The 17711-nt window shown below is 41.3% G+C and overlaps 2 protein-coding genes across 3 annotated transcripts; both read left to right on the top strand.

Moving 5' to 3' along the window:
- Positions 1–737: 737 nt before the first annotated feature.
- On the top strand, positions 738–9659 carry taf6l (TAF6-like RNA polymerase II, p300/CBP-associated factor (PCAF)-associated factor). Of its 2 annotated transcripts, XM_062065020.1 has the most exons (12): positions 738–840; positions 1428–1590; positions 3913–3999; positions 4079–4229; positions 5275–5325; positions 5384–5478; positions 5545–5619; positions 7877–8097; positions 8184–8316; positions 8376–8504; positions 8572–9056; positions 9123–9659. In XM_062065020.1, the coding sequence occupies exons 2-12, from the start codon at positions 1435–1437 to the stop codon at positions 9460–9462; spliced, it is 1923 nt and encodes a 640-aa protein (XP_061921004.1). In that variant the 5' UTR covers positions 738–840; positions 1428–1434; the 3' UTR covers positions 9463–9659. The 2 variants fall into 2 exon arrangements, with proteins under 2 accessions (XP_061921004.1, XP_061921005.1); XM_062065021.1 differs by lacking the exon at positions 738–840 and having other exon boundaries at positions 1455–1590; positions 3918–3999.
- btg3 (B-cell translocation gene 3) lies at positions 9548–13811 on the top strand. The gene is made up of 3 exons (XM_062065022.1): positions 9548–9972; positions 10042–10179; positions 13367–13811. Exons 1-3 carry the CDS (start codon positions 9809–9811, stop codon positions 13644–13646), a joined length of 582 nt encoding a protein of 193 aa, XP_061921006.1. The 5' UTR covers positions 9548–9808; the 3' UTR covers positions 13647–13811.
- Positions 13812–17711: the final 3900 nt, after the last annotated feature.

Below are 17711 nucleotides of genomic sequence, written 5' to 3'. Positions count from 1 at the left end.
AAAATTAATCAACCAATAATATACATTGCGCACACACGATTGCACCATGCATAGAGAGGCAACCAAACAAAAACATAATTTCAACACCCACACCCACTGTGGTGGCCTCTGCGGTGTTCCACGCCATCGTCTGCTGGGGTGGGGAGAGCATGGCCAGAGACAGGAGCAGACCCAACAAAGCAACCAAGAGAGCCGACTCCACCCTCGGCTGCCCACCAACTCTCGGCCAGTGTCCAGTCCCCATGGATGAGCGAGGATGCGTCCAAGGAGACCGAGTCGTCCGATACCTGCTCATTCAGCCAAGACACTGTGAAGCTTATCCGTCCTGGAGCCCAGCGCCAGCTCTGCAGCCCTGTCTCTTCATCCGCATCTCCTCCAGTCTCTGGCAGAGACCCAGCAGCTGGTCCCCACGGCTAAAAGGCTCCCGGGAGGCAGGTCCAGAAGCCCACAAAAAAAGCACTGCAGAAGTCAAAAAAGTCACCCCAGTGTTGGCCCTGCGACCAGGGGGCCACTTGTCCAGCCTTCCGAGGCTCCAGCGACCCCCAAGGTGGACAAGCGGTAGAAAAAACGGATGGCTGGATGTATTGTGCATCCATCCATCCATTTACTATCGCTTGTCATACAAAAAGTTAGAAGACTAATTTCACTGATTTTCGTAATGTCGAGAGCAAAATGAACTCAAAGTTACAAAAAAAATGGGGTGACGCACCGAATGCTTTATTTTGAAGTATGCAGGGTCTACTTCCTGTTTGCTAACTCGGCACTGCAACGACAGAGCTGCGGTTTTCAACAAAACTTTCCTCATGACTGTGAATATTCTACCCCCGTTAGGATAACAACGTGAGCTGGAACATTTTATGTCGATCCCTAAATAGTTTGTGTTTCACTGGCTTTGTCGTTGCTAGCGTTTCGTCTTGTGTTGCTTGATTGTAGCTGCTAGTGCTAGCTAAGGCATGTAGCATCATAGCTAGTTGCACAGGCTAGCACATTTGTTTTTTAAGCTTTCAAATTTAGTTTTTCATGCTTTTAAACTTTTACTTGATGTCAGCATTCCTATGGTTAGTTGTGGAACATAACGAATCTGCGAATGTGCATCTATTAACTACAAAGCATCAAACCACGATGTAAAACGCTGCATATTGGGACACCAAACCGACGAGCGGGAATTTGATTGATTGAAACTTTTATTCGTAGATTGCACAGTACAGTACATATTCCGTACAATTGACTACTAAATGGTAACACCCGAATAAGTTTTTCAACTTGTTTAAGTCGGGGTCCACGTAAATCAATTCATGGTAAAAATACAGTCATCACACAAGTTAATCATCAGAGTATTTACATTTAATTATTTACAATCCGGGGGGGATGTGGAGGTATCATGGATGCTTGTTGGTGAATTCCAGATGTGTTCCGTCACATTTTAGGCCGTCAATGGTGACCATGGCTGAACGGGAAGAGCGACGCTTTGCTGAAGTTTCCCGGGACTCTGTCAAACTCATGGCCGAGAGTACTGGCGTGGAGCTCGGCGACGACGTTGCTGCTCTGCTGGCTGAGGACGTTTGTTATCGTCTGAGGGAGGCCACGCAGGTAAAAATGTGTATAGCATTAAACATGGCTGGGCAGCACGGTGGAACAGGGGTTAGTGCATGTGCCTCACAATACGAAGGTCCTGAGTAGTCCTGAGTTCAATCCCGGGCTCAGGATCTTTCTGTGTGGAGTTTGCATGTTCTCCCTGTGACTGTGTGGGTTCCCTACGGGTACTCCGGCTTCCTCCCACCGCCCAAAACATGCACCTGGGGATAGGTTAATTGGCAACACTAAATTGGCCCTAGTGTGTGAATGTGAGTGTGAATGTTGTCTGTCTATCTGTGTTGGCCCTGTGATGAGGTGGCGACTTGTCCAGGGTGTACCCCGCCTTCCACCCAAATGCAGCTGAGATAGGCTCCAGCACCCCCCGCGACTCCAAAAGGGACAAGCGGTAGAAAATGAATGGATGGATTAAACATGGCTGACACACAAGTGCATGGTGCTGGTTTGTGTGCACACTGAAACAGTTGTGTGCTCAGACTCCAGAAGTGCATTGATTAGCATAAAAAAACATAGCATCAAAAACAAGACAATATGTAGTTTATGAAATAGTTCAGGCAATCTGCAGAATAAATCAAGCGGGAGGTATGGTAACATTTCTCTGGGTTCCTGCTCATGTAGGAGTTGTGGGCAACGAGTTAGCAGATAGATACGAAAAACAAGCAACCACTAAAACAGAGGTAATCATGGAGGCTAACCACAGTAAAGAAAAAGTGAAGAAAATAATTAAGATAGTGAGTGTGAATGTTGTCTATCTGTGTTGGCCCTGCGATGAGGTGGCGACTTGTCCTTCCGCCTGAATGCAGCTGAGATGTGCTCCAGCACCCCCCGCCACCCCAAAAAGAGACAAGCGGTAGAAAATGGATGGATGGACAATAAAAAGTGGCAAGATAATTGGATTAAGGAAACAAAGGGTAGGGAGTATTACAAAGTCCCAAGGAGAGTAGGTGTAATGAGAGGAGGCATAGAAATAGAATAGAATTGAATGGACTTTATTGTCATTATATTTGCATATAGCGAGATTAAGGACTCCAATTTAAGGTGCGGTAGTGGAAACAAATATGGAATAAAAATAAATCACACAAGTAGTAATAAAGATAGAAGGTAAGAATTGAAATAAACAGACTACTATCCAATAAAAACAATAAGCAATCCTGTACAAAATACAAAACATTATACAAAATAATGTACAATATACAGAACAAAACAAGTGTAATAAAGTAATAACAATCAGTATCGGACGTATTGCACAGTATGGTATTAGGGTAGGATATTGTATAGGGGTGAATTATTTATTACAAGTTTGAGTTGAAGATGGTGACAGCTCTGGGAAAGAAGCTGTCTCTGAGCCTGTTTGTTCTGGGTCTGATGCACCTGTAGCGCCTGCCCGATGGTAGCAGGTCGAACAGGTGGAAGCCACGGTGTGTGCTGTCCTTGGTAATGTTTTTTTCTCTGTTGAGGCAGCGGGAGTTGTGTAAATCATTCAGGGAGGGGAAGGGGCAGCCGATGATTTTTTGTGCAGAGTTTATGACCCTCTGAATCGCCTTTTTGTTTGCTTCAGTGCAGCTGGCGTACCACACTGTTATGCAGTACGTCAGCAGGCTCTCGACAGCCGAGCGATAGAAGGTCACCATCAGCTGCCTCTCCAGTCTGTTCTTCCTCAGCACCCTCAGGAAGTGGAGTCTCCGCTGGGCCTCCCGGATGACCGCAGTTGTATTTGGGGTCTAGGAGAGGTCCGCAGATATGAGGGTGCCGAGGAACTTGAAAGAGCTGACTCTCTCCACCTCCTCGCCGTTGATGTAGAGGGGGGTGGGGTCTGCAGTGTTTTTTCTGAAGTCAAAGATTAATTCCTTGGTTTTTGTGGTGTTCAGTAGGAATAGGAAGGAAGAAGACATTATTATTAGAATGAGATTAGGACATACATATCTAAATAGTTCATTGAAATTGATTGGGAAACAATACAGGGCTGTGTGACTGTTGCCATCAGATAGAAAGTGTAGGACATGTTTTAATACATTGTAGGAAATACAATAGAGAAAGGGAAATACTGGTAAATAAGTTAGCGAAAGAAGGTTAGGTTGGTAGTGGAAGATATTTTAGGGTTGCACTCAGAACACGTAGGATACAACACATTACATTTATAAAAAAAGACTGGTTTGAATAAAAGAATATAGAGTAGGGTTCCACCTCGGTCCACACTCCATTTCAGTAGGTGTCGGTAATGCACACCAGAAGGTTGCTTGCCAACAGCCATTAAACCAAAAGAAGAAGAAGATGACACACAAGTGCATGGTGCTGACTGAAGTATTGGTTGTGTTGCAGAGCAGCTCTCAGTTCATGAGACATGCCAAGAGAAGAAAGCTGACAGTGGAAGACTTTAACAGAGCTCTACGCTGGAGCAACGTGGAGGTGAATGCTTGAAAAACAGACTATGAACACTTATGCAGGCACAGGTTGTGTCAATGTCGTGTGTGTGTGCGTTCAATAGGCCATCTGTGGTTACGGCTCCTTAGATGCCCTTCCGTTCCGCTCAGTAAAGGATGGCGAGTTGTTCTTTACTGAGGAGCGTGACATCAACCTGGTGGAGTTGGCTCTGGCCACCAACATTCCCAAAGGCTGCGCTGAAACCATGGTGCGAGGTACTGTTAAGAAACGTGCGTAACATCAGTCTTTTTCAACCATTGTGCCGCGGCACCCTAGTGTACTGTGAGATATTGTCTGGTGTGCCGTGGGAGATTATGTAATTTCATCTAATTGGGTTAAAAAAAAAAATTTCACACCAGTAATTATAATTCGCAATTAATGTGCCGTTGTTGAGTGTCTGTACAGCGCAGGTAGCTAATTGCTTTGTCGTGTGAGATGACGACGATGGTTTGTCATGATCACAACATGCAGATGACAGCGGGAGGCAGTGTGCAGGTAAAAAGGTATCTAATGCTTAAACCAAAAATAAACAAAAGGCGAATGCAGCTAAGAAAAGGTATTGAAGCTTAGGCATGGCTATGCAAGACGAAACTAAAACTGAACTGGCTGCAAAGTAAACAAAACACAAAATGCTGGACGACAGCAAAGACTTACAGCGTGTGGAGCAGAGACGCCGTCCACAAAGTACACCCGTACATGACATGACAATCAACATGAACAAATAAGGATAGCGTCCGCACTACTTAGATAGTCTCGATTGCGAAAACAAAGCAGGAGAATAGTAACCTGACTCTCGCCAGACCCTTGTAGTTCGCTGAGCTCAACACAAGGGTCTGGGCTCGAAGGCATTGCAAACTCCTTCCATATAGCAAAAAATAATGAACCAATCAGGATCGCCAAGCGGGATTTCATAGATGGGACGTAGCGCCGAAGGGACTGTTTGATTCAAACAACAATGGCGGCATGTAGCGAAGAGTCGTGTGCTGACATTGATTCTGCTATTGCAACTGTTTTGTCGAATCTATCGAATATTAATTATTTAAAAGATGAACAGAGAACGGTTTTGAAGGCATTTATTGGTGGCAAGGATGTGTTGGCTCTTCTTCCGACGTTTTTTTAATGATTTCTGCTTGTGGTGTGCCTCAGGATTTTTTCAATGAAAAAAATGTGCCTTGGCTTAAAAAAGGTTGAAAAACACTGTGTTACATGACCGAACATTAAAGAAGACGCCTCCATGATTGTCAGTATCCATCCTTTCAGTGAGTGTGTCGTACCTGGATGGGAAAGGCAACGTGGCGGCTCAGGGAACAGGTAAAGACCTCTGCTATTGACTCCAAAATGTTAACTACCTAATGTTTTTCCTCTTAAGTTCCCTCAGCGGTCCAGTCTTTGTCAGATGACCTGTTAAAGTACTACCAGCAGATCACACGAGCCATCCTGGGAGAGGACCCCCACCTCATGAAGGTTCCTTGCACGCTCATGTAACACGCTAATGCTAAAACCACCACCTCACTGGCTCTTGTCGTCCAGGTGGCTCTGCTTGACCTCCAGTCCAACTCCAAAATGGCCGCCTTGCTTCCATACTTTGTGTATGTCATCAGTGGGGTAAGCCTGGCGAAGGCCATCATGAATTTTACTGTTTTTTATAAAACCATTCGATATGTGATACATGGTTGACTATACTATCTCAATATGGCCATGCTAGGATGGGAGTGAAACAAAAACAAGCAAGGACATTTTAGTGTATGTTTAGCAGCATAATTTAAGCGGACTAAAAACAGCATTATACTCTCAGAAATAGAGATACCACCACATACCTAAGTAAGTACAATAGTGGTGTACTGTTTTGAGCCATTTACTATATGTAACCTTAAGTCCAGATCCATTTGTGTATCTTATGTACCGTAATTTCCGGACTATAAGCCGCTACTTTTTCCCCTCGTTCTGGTCCCTGCGGCTTATACAAGGGTGCGGCTTATTTACGGCCTGTTCTTCTCCGACACAGACGAAGAGGATTTTGGTGGTTTTAGTACGCAGGAGGAAGACGATGACGCAATGATTAAAGACTGACTTTTCATATACCGGTAGGCTGGTTATTTTGATAACGTACAGGCGAGCACTTTGTATTACTTTGCACCGTTGTATTATTTGTACTCTGCACGAATGCTGTTCGCCATGTCAAAGATGTGAAAGTTTGATTGAATGATTGAAAGATTTATTGTTAATAAATGGGACGCTTTGCGTTCCCAAACAGTCATCTCTGTCCCGACAATTCCCTCCGTGGTAGCAGGAACCCCTATATACTACGGTAATTACACATCAAAACCCTGCGGCTTATAGTCGGGTGCAGCTTATATATGGAGCAATCTGTATTTTCCCCTAAATTTAGCTGGTGCGGCTTATAGTCCGGTGCGGCTTATAGTCCGGAAATTACGGTATTTGTACCACTTAAAACAAAACACATTTTATTTTAGTAAAAAAAAAATCATAAAATCACTTTCAGAGAAATCAATAAAGAGTAGTGGAATAGGAATTACCATTTCAAATGTCAAAACAATATTTAACTTGGTGCACCCCCCACATCTGTGGTCCTTTTGTTTGTCATTCTCCCAGTGGATTGATTTTTTTCTTGCCCGGATGTGGGTTCAGATCTGGGGATGTCGTCGTGGTTTGTGAAGCCCTTTGAGGCACTTGGGATTAAGGGCTATATAAATAAACTTTTATTGATCGAAGTGTGCATGGCAGGCAAGAATAAGAAAAAATACACATTATCAATGCCTCCTACATTCATAGTGATTAGTTAAAGCAGGGGTACAACACACTACGACAACCCAGCTACGACCAGCGGCCACAATCTGGCCCATGGGATGTCCCAAGTTAAAAATATTTTTTTTTCTTCTGTCCAGCTAATCGGGAAAATCATATTGTTCATGTAGATGTCCATATCTGCTGTTCAGATTTACTTAACAAAAGGGAAGTGTGGGATACTTCTCTTGTCGCCTTATTTGTACTAGACTTTATTAAATGTTATATAATATATTTAGTGTTTGTATATCTATCTATCTATCTATCTATCTATCTATATCTATCTATCTATCTATCTATCTATCTATCTATCTATCTATCTATCTATCTATCTATCTATCTATCTATCTATCTATCTATCTATCTATCTATCTATCTATCTATCTATATATATATATATAATTATAATTATAGTTTGTGGTCATTTGGGTACCCAAAGAAGGAAGAAAAGAAAAACTGATAACTTGTATATACCGTATTTTTCGGACTATAAGTTGCAGTTTTTTTTGTAGTTTGGCCGGGGGTGCGACTTATACTCAGGAGCGACTTATGTGTGAAATTATTAACACATTACCGTAAAATATCAAATAATATTATTTAGCTCATTCATGTAAGAGACTAGACGTATAAGATTTCATCGGATTTAGCGATTAGGAGTGACAGATTGTTTGGTAAACATATAGCATGTTCTATATGTTACAGTTATTTGAATGACTCTTACCATAACATGTTACGTTAACATACCAGGCACGTTCTCAGTTGGTTATTTATGCGTCATATAACGTACACTTATTCAGCCTGTTGTTCACTATTCTTTATTTATTTTAAATTGCCTTTCAAATGTCTATTCATGGTGTTGGGTTTTATCAAATACATTTCCCCCAAAAATGCGACTTATACTTCAGTGCGACTTATATATGTTTTTTCCCTTCTTTATTATGCATTTCCGGCCGGTGCGACTTATACTCCGGAGCGATTTATCCTCCGAAAAATACGGTCGCACCGGCCGAAAATGCATAATAAAGAAGGGAGTATTTAAATGTTTTGTTTGTTTCAGGTCAAGTCTGTGAGCCACGACCTGGAGCAGCTCAACAGGCTCTTGCACATGGTGAAGAGCCTGGTCCAGAACCCTTACCTGTATCTGGGCTCGTACGTGCGTAGCCTGGTGTCCAGTGTCATGTACTGCATCCTGGAGCCTCTGGCCGCCTCCATCAACCCACTGAACGACCACTGGACTCTCAGGGACTATGCGGCGCTGCTCCTCAGCCACATCTTCTGGTGACGCTTTGTTGGCCTTCAAAATTAAAGTCACTGCCGTGTGGCGCTATATTATGTGATGGTTGGTGGGTTTGTGTTCCTTCCAGGATTCATGGTGATCTGGTGAGTGGACTCTACCACCAAATTCTGCTGTCTCTGCAGAAGGTTCTGTCGGACCCCGTGAGACCGCTTTGCTCCCACTACGGCGCTGTGGTGGGCCTCTACGCTCTGGGATGGAAGGTATGCCTAATGCTCAGTCACATGCACACCATGGTGCAATAATTAGATTTCATTTTCAGGCCGTTGAAAGGGTTCTCTTCCCACACCTTCCCGCCTACTGGGCCAACCTGCAGGCTGTACTGGACGACTACTCCGTGTCTAATGCCCAGGTCAAAGCAGACGGACACAAGGTCTACGGAGCCATCTTGGTACGTACATCTTTCTACAATCATCATGACAAAGCAGAGATGTGCAGTTCTTCCGTTTGTCCTGTAGGTAGCAGTAGAGCGCCTGCTGAAGATGAAAGCGCTGTCTCTGTCCCAGCCGGCAGACACAGGCTCCAGCGCTCTTTTGAACTCTGCAGCAGGCGTTCTGGGTTACAGGGTGAGCTCCCCAGGCCTCAGCCCGCCTCCAGAACCTCACTCCGAGGCTGCTTTGGGAATCGCCAGCCACCTCCAAGCTGGCAGTGCCGGCTGCCCGTGGGAAGATTGGACCCCCGTGCCGCTCCCTGCCATGTACTGTGAGCTTTACTCCTTCTTTGGAGACAGCCTGGCTGTCAGGTTCAGCACTGGACACGGTTTTGGTGGCGGGCCGGCCCAGCTCGGTGACGCCAGGAAGGATCCCCTAACACCCCCCTCTAACCATGACGCTGCCCGGAAGATGCCTCAGCTCACGGCCAATTTGAACATCAGCCCGAGGCATGATGGGAGTCCTCGGACCGAGCCGCCACCTCCCAGCCTGGCTCTGACTGGATCCGGAAGGTAGAAAAATCCCTCCCTTTTTACAAAACCCCCCCCAAAACAACTAAATTGTTTTTTCCCCATCAGGTCTCTGGCTCGCTCCTCTTCCTCGTCTGTGCAGCGCTCCAGGTCCTCCGCATCCCGTGCCGGCCAGCGACAGGCGGGTCCCTCTCGGGACGTTTTCCCTAAAGCACGCTTCACGTCTCCTCAGTCGGGGCCTTTAACTTTCTCCTTCCTCATTGGCGGCAGACAAATGGGACGTAGTTGCCGAGGCAGACGGCCCTTCCAGACCACGTTTGCACCAACGCCGGCCCTTGCCACCGTGCCGCCACGCGCCTACGCCCACAAGCTGCCCGTCATCGGCAGGGTGGGGAAACCTATTCGCTGCTGGGCTCGCTCGCACTATTCCCTCCACCTCCCTCTTTAGAGGATTTTCCACAACTTTTGTCATGTAATTTATTTTTTGTTATTGATAGTAAATTTTGTTATGGCGCTTCTTTTTTTTTTTTTTTGTCGTACAAAGCAGTTCCAATTTTGTCATGTGAGGACAATTAAAAGACAGCATATTGACATGTTTAGGACACATCGGTCCATCTTCATGTCCAGTTAGCTGACTTGCAAGACTTCAAAGATTCCCACTGATCTCTCATTGGTCAATGGACCGTTAATCTTTATGATGTCATCCCTCTTTGTAGTTTTCTTTTATGTCGTCCCGCCCTGTGGGTACTTAAGTTGAATCGGCAAACGAAGAATGCAAAGTCATTTGGTGGGTGATGGAGCGAGAGCTGGCAGTCGTGTGCGTGCTCATGGATATGCTGGTGACTAAGTTGACCAAGCAGAAGACGGACCTCTTCATTGAGAAGCTCCACGGGGCCCTCGAGGAGAAGTTCCAGGGCCACTGGTACCCAGACAACCCCAGCAAAGGACAAGCATACAGGTCTGACTCTGTATAGTGTTCTGTTCTCCACACTCATGTTTGTATGCTAAACATGGTGTCTCTTAACAGGTGCATTCGAGTCAACATGTCCAAATGTCAGGATCCAGAACTTCTTCGAGCCTGCAGGGAGAGTGGTGTGAACTTCAGTGACCTCGGTTTGCCTCCTGCGCTCACGTTATGGGTGGACCCTGGCGAAGTCTCCTGCAGGTGAGACCTATATATCTAATGCTATATATATATATATATATATATATATATATATATATATATATATATATATATATATGAGTATTTTAATATTGACACTTTTGAAAAAATTCCTTGGACACAAGAGGACCAAAAGATTTGAATGAGAGCCAAAGTGTCAATGGTAGTTTTCGCTATTTGTTTACTTATTTTGAACTATTGACATCATTTTACAATAATTCTGATACTCTTGCATTTTCTCATATTGTATTTGTATATTGTTAACTAGGGATGTCCGATAATGGCTTTTTGCCGATATTCCGATATTGTCCAACTCATTAATTACCGATACAGATATCAACTGATACCGATATCAACTGATACCGATATCAACCGATACCGATATATACAGTCGTGGAATTAACCCATTATTATGCCTAATTTGGACAACCAGGTATGGTGAAGATAAGGTCCTTTTTTAAAAAATGAATACAATAAAATAAGATAAATAAATTAAAAACATTTTCTTGAATAAAAAAGAAAGTAAAACAATATAAAAACAGTTACATAGAAACTAATAATTAATGAAAATGAGTAAAACTAACTGTTAAAGGTTAGTACTATTAGTGGACCAGCAGCACGCACAATCGTGTGTGCTTACGGACTGTATCCCTTGCAGACTGTATTGATATATATTGATATATAATGTAGGAACCAGAATATTAATAACAGAAGGAAACAACCCTTTTATGTGAATGAGGGGAGGTTTTTTTTTTTTGAGTTGGTGCACTAATTGTAAGTGTATCTTGTGTTTTTTATGTTGATTTAATAAAAAAAACAAAAAAAAACGATACCGATAAAAAAAAACACGATACCGATAATTCCCGATATTACATTTTAAAGCATTTATCGGCCGATATTATCTCTATTGTTAACTAATTACCAGCTTTATACCGAGATGCAAAAACCGCCTGGGAGGTTACGTGATTGTCAACGAGGTTTGTTCGTTAGCAATATAACTCATTAAGTTAGGAGCGGAGCTTTCAGGAAATGTCCCAAATGAAATAAGGAACAATTGATTAGACTCTGTGCCTGACATGAATAATTTCTATTACGCTACGTTTACGTTATGAGATTTAACTTCTGCATGTGTATGCTCACTCGGCCCCACAGAGACAAAGATAGTTAACAGACAAGACGATTAACTACAAATAAAACATCTGCCTTGTTTTTAATGAATACTTAGGCTAACCACGCTACTGTATTTTGATGTTGGTCACTATACTGCTACTTGGAGAGCCAAGAGTTTTCTGATCGATAAATATTTATAACAAAAAAAATATAGAATAGAATAGAAAGTACTTTATTGATCCCTGGGGGAAATTCAGCACCACAGTTCGCTTACAATAGACAGTAATAATAATAAATAATATAATATATATAATATATTATATAAATAATATAAATATTTTCTACATATACTCATATACTACATATATTGAGCTCATCCTTCTCGTACAGAGCTCATATCAATCCTGTGTATCAGTATTATGCATATTTTGATCAATCTGCCCACTTCTTGTGCTAACACAATTTGACTGGTGTCCTGGCTGGTCCACAATTATTGTAGATCACTTAAGTATGATCTTAGTTGTTTTGGAGGTCTAATGACTGTAGAATAGAGCAGTGGTTCTCAAACTTTTTTCACCAAGTTGCACCTCAGAAAACACTTGGCTGTCCAAGTACCACCATAATGACCAACATTAAAATACAGTAGGCTTAAGTATTCATGAAAATACAGGACAGGTTTTATTTAACAAGTGTATTTAATATTTTTGGCCACTGTAACATTACGCACAATTTGAACAGTAAAAATGTCTTCGAATATAGGAAAACTAAGTCACTTTTTGACATACCAAGAGATCTAGCCCGCGTACCACAGTATGAGAACCTTTGGTATAGAGCAGGGGTGTCCAAACTTTTTCCACTGAGGGCCGCACACTGAAAAATCAAAGCAAGCGGGGGCCATTTTGATATTTTCTTATTTTAAAAACCAATACAATATATGTATAAAAAATATACATTAAGGCCTCCACTCAGGCTTGATCCCGGGGACCCCAAAGGGTTTTGGTCCAAAAAAATATTTAAAATGTGTCATTATTCAGTATGCTGGCGGACCTGGATGACTGCTCGGTGACCTGGCTCACTTCTGTGTGTCCTGACATATGAACGGGAGGGCCCCCCGGGCCTGGGGTGGTAAAAGGCATAGACCCTCGGCCTCAGGTCCGGGTGCCGGAAAACAGCTGCCCATACGATGAAGAATATTAGGTCTATCTGTTAAAATAACATTTTTAAAGATTTAAGTCGTATGCTCTTTTTGTCAAAGAAAACCCGTTTTTTTTAATGGAAAAAACACAAAATATGCAATATTTTCACCCAATAAAATTTTTAAGAAGAATATTTCAGATTATATAATAATTGGAGCCTTAAAAAGGGCAATAACTCATAACACCATTGATTTTAATTCATTATTATTTTTTGAGCAGTGACACTTAAAAACAAATCACACAAAAATTATTGGGGAACCAAAAGGGTCCTACTCATTAAAGTGTTAAAAAATAAATTATACATTTTTTTTACTGTTTACTTTTAACACAATAATCTCAAGATCAACTTCAGATCCATCCGTCAATTATACGTTGTATTGTTGTTTATGTTTTTTGTTTGTTTGTTTTAGGAACTTTAAAAAAAAAAAAAAAAAAGCTCAATTTTTTATATGGCAAACACAAAATATGCAACATTTTCCCAAAAAAATATCTCAAAGTGCAATATTTAATGTGACGTAATTGGAGCCTTGGATGGGTCAATAATAACATTGATTTTGATTCATTATTATTTTTTAAAGAAAGAAACAGCCTGCATGGCAGCTTTGTGTTATTAGAGTAAACATTGCAACATTTTCTTGTTACATTTCACCTGTTTGGTCTTTCATACCACTTTTTATGTTTTTAATTTTTTTAATCGTATTTTAAAATGGGCCGTGGGGCCATTCAAAAATGACCTGTGGGCCGCAAATGGCCCCCGGGCCGCACTTTGGACATCCCTGGTATAGAGGGTTAAAGTCTGGCTCGAGAGCCATTTGTGGGCTGCGTCTTTTTTTCCACATACTGTGAAATAAAAATGAATCATGCCTCCATTGTGCCTTCAGGATTGGAGAAGACAGCGCTTGTTTAACAGTGGCCAGGTTCGTCAACCCCAGCAACAAGAGCAAAGCAGAAGAAGGTCGTGCACAAGTGACCCAGACTGACGAGAGCGTGTGCTCATGCAGCAACTGGGAGTCTTCATTGGGAGATGAGAACATGGACACATCTTTGAGCTGTCGTCTTCCGGTATCATGTGGTACATCGTCTGCGTTTATCTTTCTTCTTTTTGTCTTCTTTTCCTTTCATATTTTCTTTGCAATGCAGAACATAAAAAGCGGCCATTAGAAGATAAAAGTCATCTGAACCTTTTTAGCTTTCATTGACAGAAAATCAGTGTGTGATAAGATGCACAGGAGAAGATGGCTTACAGCAATCACAGGGCTATTTTATTCTTTTCAATATATATATATGTATATATATATATATATATATATATATATATATATATATATATATATATGTATATATATATATATATGTATGTATGTGTATGTATATATATATATATACAGTGGGGCAAAAAAGTATTTAGTCAGCCACCCATTGACAATCAATGGGTGGCTGACTAAATACTTTTTTGCCCCACTGTGTATATATATATATATATATATATATATATGGGAATGTATGTACGTACGTACGTTTGTGGTAATGGATGTGAAAAGTTTTCACACCATCGCCAACACTGCTCGTCGTCAGGTTTGTTTGTCACTGCTTCATTTTGGGACTAACGTAAATATTTTTCGATGAAAGTTGTAACCACATAGGCCAAGTAAATGTTTTAGACTGTTTTGTATATATTGCATGTTATCTCATTACTCTTTAGTTCAAATTCTCTATAGTTTTGATATATATATTTTGTATTGTTCTTGTGAATAATAAATTCTGGAAATCCCCTTCTGTGAGTTTTTAAAATATTTTTTCAAGTAAGAGTTTTGTTTCAGTTATTGTAAGCGTTCAGTGCTCACGGGCTACAAATATTACAGTTGGAAGTGCCTCTCTTGCTTAAATGTCTATTTTAGCTGTCTCACAAACCCAATCAGACTTAAAGGTCTTATGCCAGACGTCGAGGGGGACAGTAATTACTCCAATTAGGATGTTAGTTTGGGGATTCTTGTCTTTGAGGATAGATGTTAGGAGTCTTTCTCTTTGATTTTTCTTAGACTCTTTCCAGATATATTTTGATGTACTTTATTCCTGGATATTTGGTACATGCAACTTTCAGTCTAACTTGACGTATATATTAAGTTTTTGGGTGGTTGGTAGATTGTAGGGTGATAGTTTATGTTTTATTTAACTTAAAGCTAGAGTCTAGACCAGGGGTCTAATCCATTTTCTACCGCTTGTTACTCTCGGTGTCTCCTCGCCGCTCAGGCAAATCATGTTGTCTAAAAATGCATTTTCCCATCGATAACGTGACATCATCAGAGGCAAGTGAGTGAGGAATGAAGCAAATATCTGTTTGGGTTAGAAAGTATACATGTATATTTTTTTCTGCTCATCTCCAATCCAAACACCTGACCTGTCTTTGTCCACATGGCTTTGTTCTTAGTCACATTTAAACCGATACGGGACTCAACGGTGCCAATTTTCAGTGCTTTTGTGTGTGTTAACTGTTAATAAATATGAATAGTTTAAAAATAAAATACAATGTTTATTGTAACATTTAAAAAATTCCTTAACCGGTGTTTAGACTGCAACCAGGACGTGATGTTACAAGCACCGAAGGTATCAACATCTGGTATTGTTTTATGATTTTACGTGAAACGATACTCTGTAGTATCGACGAAATTCAGCCGGTGTCTATAAAATCACTGATGTGTATTACTGGTCTTGTCATCCGCGTCCGGACAGAAGGATGACACGGCAGTGTGGCTGGATCAAAAGAGACGTCGTAGACACTTTACTGAACCAAAAGTTGCTTTGTTTGAAGCAAGTTTATGTGCTGCAGTTCCTGGAGAAGGTTAAGTAAAAAATGAGGCACTCCTAACTTGGTGAAGCCAAACCATCAGTTTTATATTTCTCCTTCCTGTCTCCGTGTGTGTGCGAGGTCAGGAGAGCATATCCTGACCATAAAGAAATGTTTGTGTGTAAGTGTCTGGAAAGACAACAGGTGTGGCTCATAACTTAAATGTTGGCATTAAGCTAAACATGTACGGTAGTCTTTTCTCATGGGCAGGGCTATCACCTTTGCATACCAAGGTCCGATTTTATTGACTTTTCTTCAGCGAGAACTAATCCAATCCACACACAAATGCCAATACTAAAGGGCCCTATGTTAATCTATGCCCAAACTGAAATACCTACTAGTTCAGGTTATCCCCGGGGTCTTAAAAAGTCAAAAAAATTCTTAAATCCAATAATTTGGTTTTAAGGCCTTAAAATGTCTAAAATTCTCCTAAAATCTCATAAAAGGTCTTAAATACAATTTTGAAAGGTCTTAAAAATCTATTGACCTTACTTTTATTTAAAACATGCATAAACTTCAGTCTCGCTTTGAAATGTTTCTATTTTTGAGGACGCTAAAACGTAACCTCTGATTTTACTTTGTCGTTGTATTTTTTGTCCGTATGGATGTGAAATGGTCTTAAATTATTTTCAAGATGGTCTTAAAAAAAAGTCTTAAAATGTCTTAAATTTGACATGTTCAAACCTGCAGAGACCCTGTAGTTAAACTGGTACGTGGTTGGCTTTCTCCAAGATGAATATCAACATAAACACCATATGCAAAACATAATATGAGTTAATTAATTCACTTCATTACCAACTACGGTATCCATCCCCACCCATCGCATCTTTTATTTTTCAGTATTTATGATATGTAATAAGTTTGGACATCAGAAAATTTGCAGCTTATTTTATTCCTTTCTGATCCTTAAATCAGGACCGTCCACTTTTGATACATTTTTTGCATTAAGAAGCAAAAACCAATCCATTGTAGGTCAATATATGCTAATATATCTGAACAGAACATCTTAACTTTGTGTTATCGATGACAAACTAGTGAAATATCTGACAAGATATTTCCTTAATAAGTAGGGGTCACCCGATCCAATACTGATATCGGATATCGGTCTGACATCAGCAAAAAAAAAACAACTATCAGATGATATCGGCTTTCATCTAAGATCTCTGAAAGAAGCTCTGATATAATCAGTCCTGCAGCAAGTTTACTTAGTCCAAAGCTGGACAGCCAGTTAACATTTAAATGTCCTCCAATAAGCACACAAAGCTCATCTTTTCTTGAATCTTAGTGAGATAACTGAGAAGGCTACTAGGAGCCAGGAGCTACTCAGCAGCGAAGCACACAATAGCACACAAGCTAGACATACATGATAAGTGCCCTTCATTGAACAATATTGTGTATGCACTTAAAGTAAGGAATTATTGTGACCACTAGGTGTCACCAAAAACACATTGACACTCCACTTGAAAAGCACAATTAACCCTGTCATAAGGTTATTGTTTTATTATCTACCTTTGTTTCATACCTACCAATAATAAAAGCATCTATTATGATTTGTGCTGACATATTGGGTCAATATCGGTATCGGCCAATACTCAAGGCTCCAATATAGGTATCGTATCGGAAGGGAACAAGTTGTACTGGGACACCCCTATTAATAATAAATTCATTGTATTTTTTCCAAAGGCCAATAATGCAGGACGAACATGGCCACACTTTAAACAGCCCTGCTTTAAACGTTGGCACTGCGAGTGTCGTGCAGACTGCTGTGTCACGGCTGCTGGGCGACCTTCCTCTCTGCCTTGTGACAGACACTCCACAGGTGTTTGGCTAATGCTGGCTATATTTACAAAAGTCCCTGCACACGGAATTGTTGCGCATGACGCCTCCTGGGCTCCAGTTTCTCTCGCCGGGCCAACGTCCAAGCACATGATCACGCATTCCGTCGCATGAAATGTGAATCTGCATGGATGTGTTCCAGGGGACAGGACACACACATGTGTATGTTGTCTTTTTGCTGGGGGGATTCAGAGGACAGCTTTAGAGTTGATTTCTTGAAGTAAACAAGGCCGATCAGTAGTTGTCATGTTGTCTCCACTGAGCACAAGTATCTCCGCTAAAGCACTCATTCAGCATGTCCCCTGTACGGCTTTTAGTCAGTAAGGAGGACAGCCTGGAACAGTTTGTCAAAGTCACATTGAAAGAGAAATGGTTCCCCCTCCGCCTCCATGTTTTTATTTGTACCCGCCCAAATGCAGCTGTTTCCCCACTTTGTCCACCCAGTGGAGCAACTCTGAGATACTCTAAGTCAAAGAGAGCATGCAATTGCATGAATGTCCTCATGAAATTGCAAATCAAAAGTCATAATACCGGCATATAAACTG

Source organism: Entelurus aequoreus, linkage group LG12 (genome assembly GCF_033978785.1).
Source record: "Entelurus aequoreus isolate RoL-2023_Sb linkage group LG12, RoL_Eaeq_v1.1, whole genome shotgun sequence".
Classification (NCBI taxonomy): domain Eukaryota; kingdom Metazoa; phylum Chordata; class Actinopteri; order Syngnathiformes; family Syngnathidae; genus Entelurus; species Entelurus aequoreus.
The sequence above is the reverse complement of the archived record's forward strand: the minus strand, read 5'-3'. Positions and strand labels throughout refer to the sequence as shown.

Coding starts and splice junctions, on each gene's coding strand:
- taf6l (XM_062065020.1), top strand. CDS start 1,435: ATGGTGACCATGGCTGAACGGGAAGAGCGACGCTTTGCTGAAGTTTCC. Junction 5,326..5,383: donor CGTGGCGGCTCAGGGAACAG/GTAAAGACCTCT, acceptor TTTCCTCTTAAG/TTCCCTCAGCGGTCCAGTCT. Junction 8,505..8,571: donor AGGTCTACGGAGCCATCTTG/GTACGTACATCT, acceptor TTTGTCCTGTAG/GTAGCAGTAGAGCGCCTGCT.
- btg3 (XM_062065022.1), top strand. CDS start 9,809: ATGGAGCGAGAGCTGGCAGTCGTGTGCGTGCTCATGGATATGCTGGTG. Junction 9,973..10,041: donor AGCAAAGGACAAGCATACAG/GTCTGACTCTGT, acceptor GTCTCTTAACAG/GTGCATTCGAGTCAACATGT. Junction 10,180..13,366: donor CCTGGCGAAGTCTCCTGCAG/GTGAGACCTATA, acceptor TTGTGCCTTCAG/GATTGGAGAAGACAGCGCTT.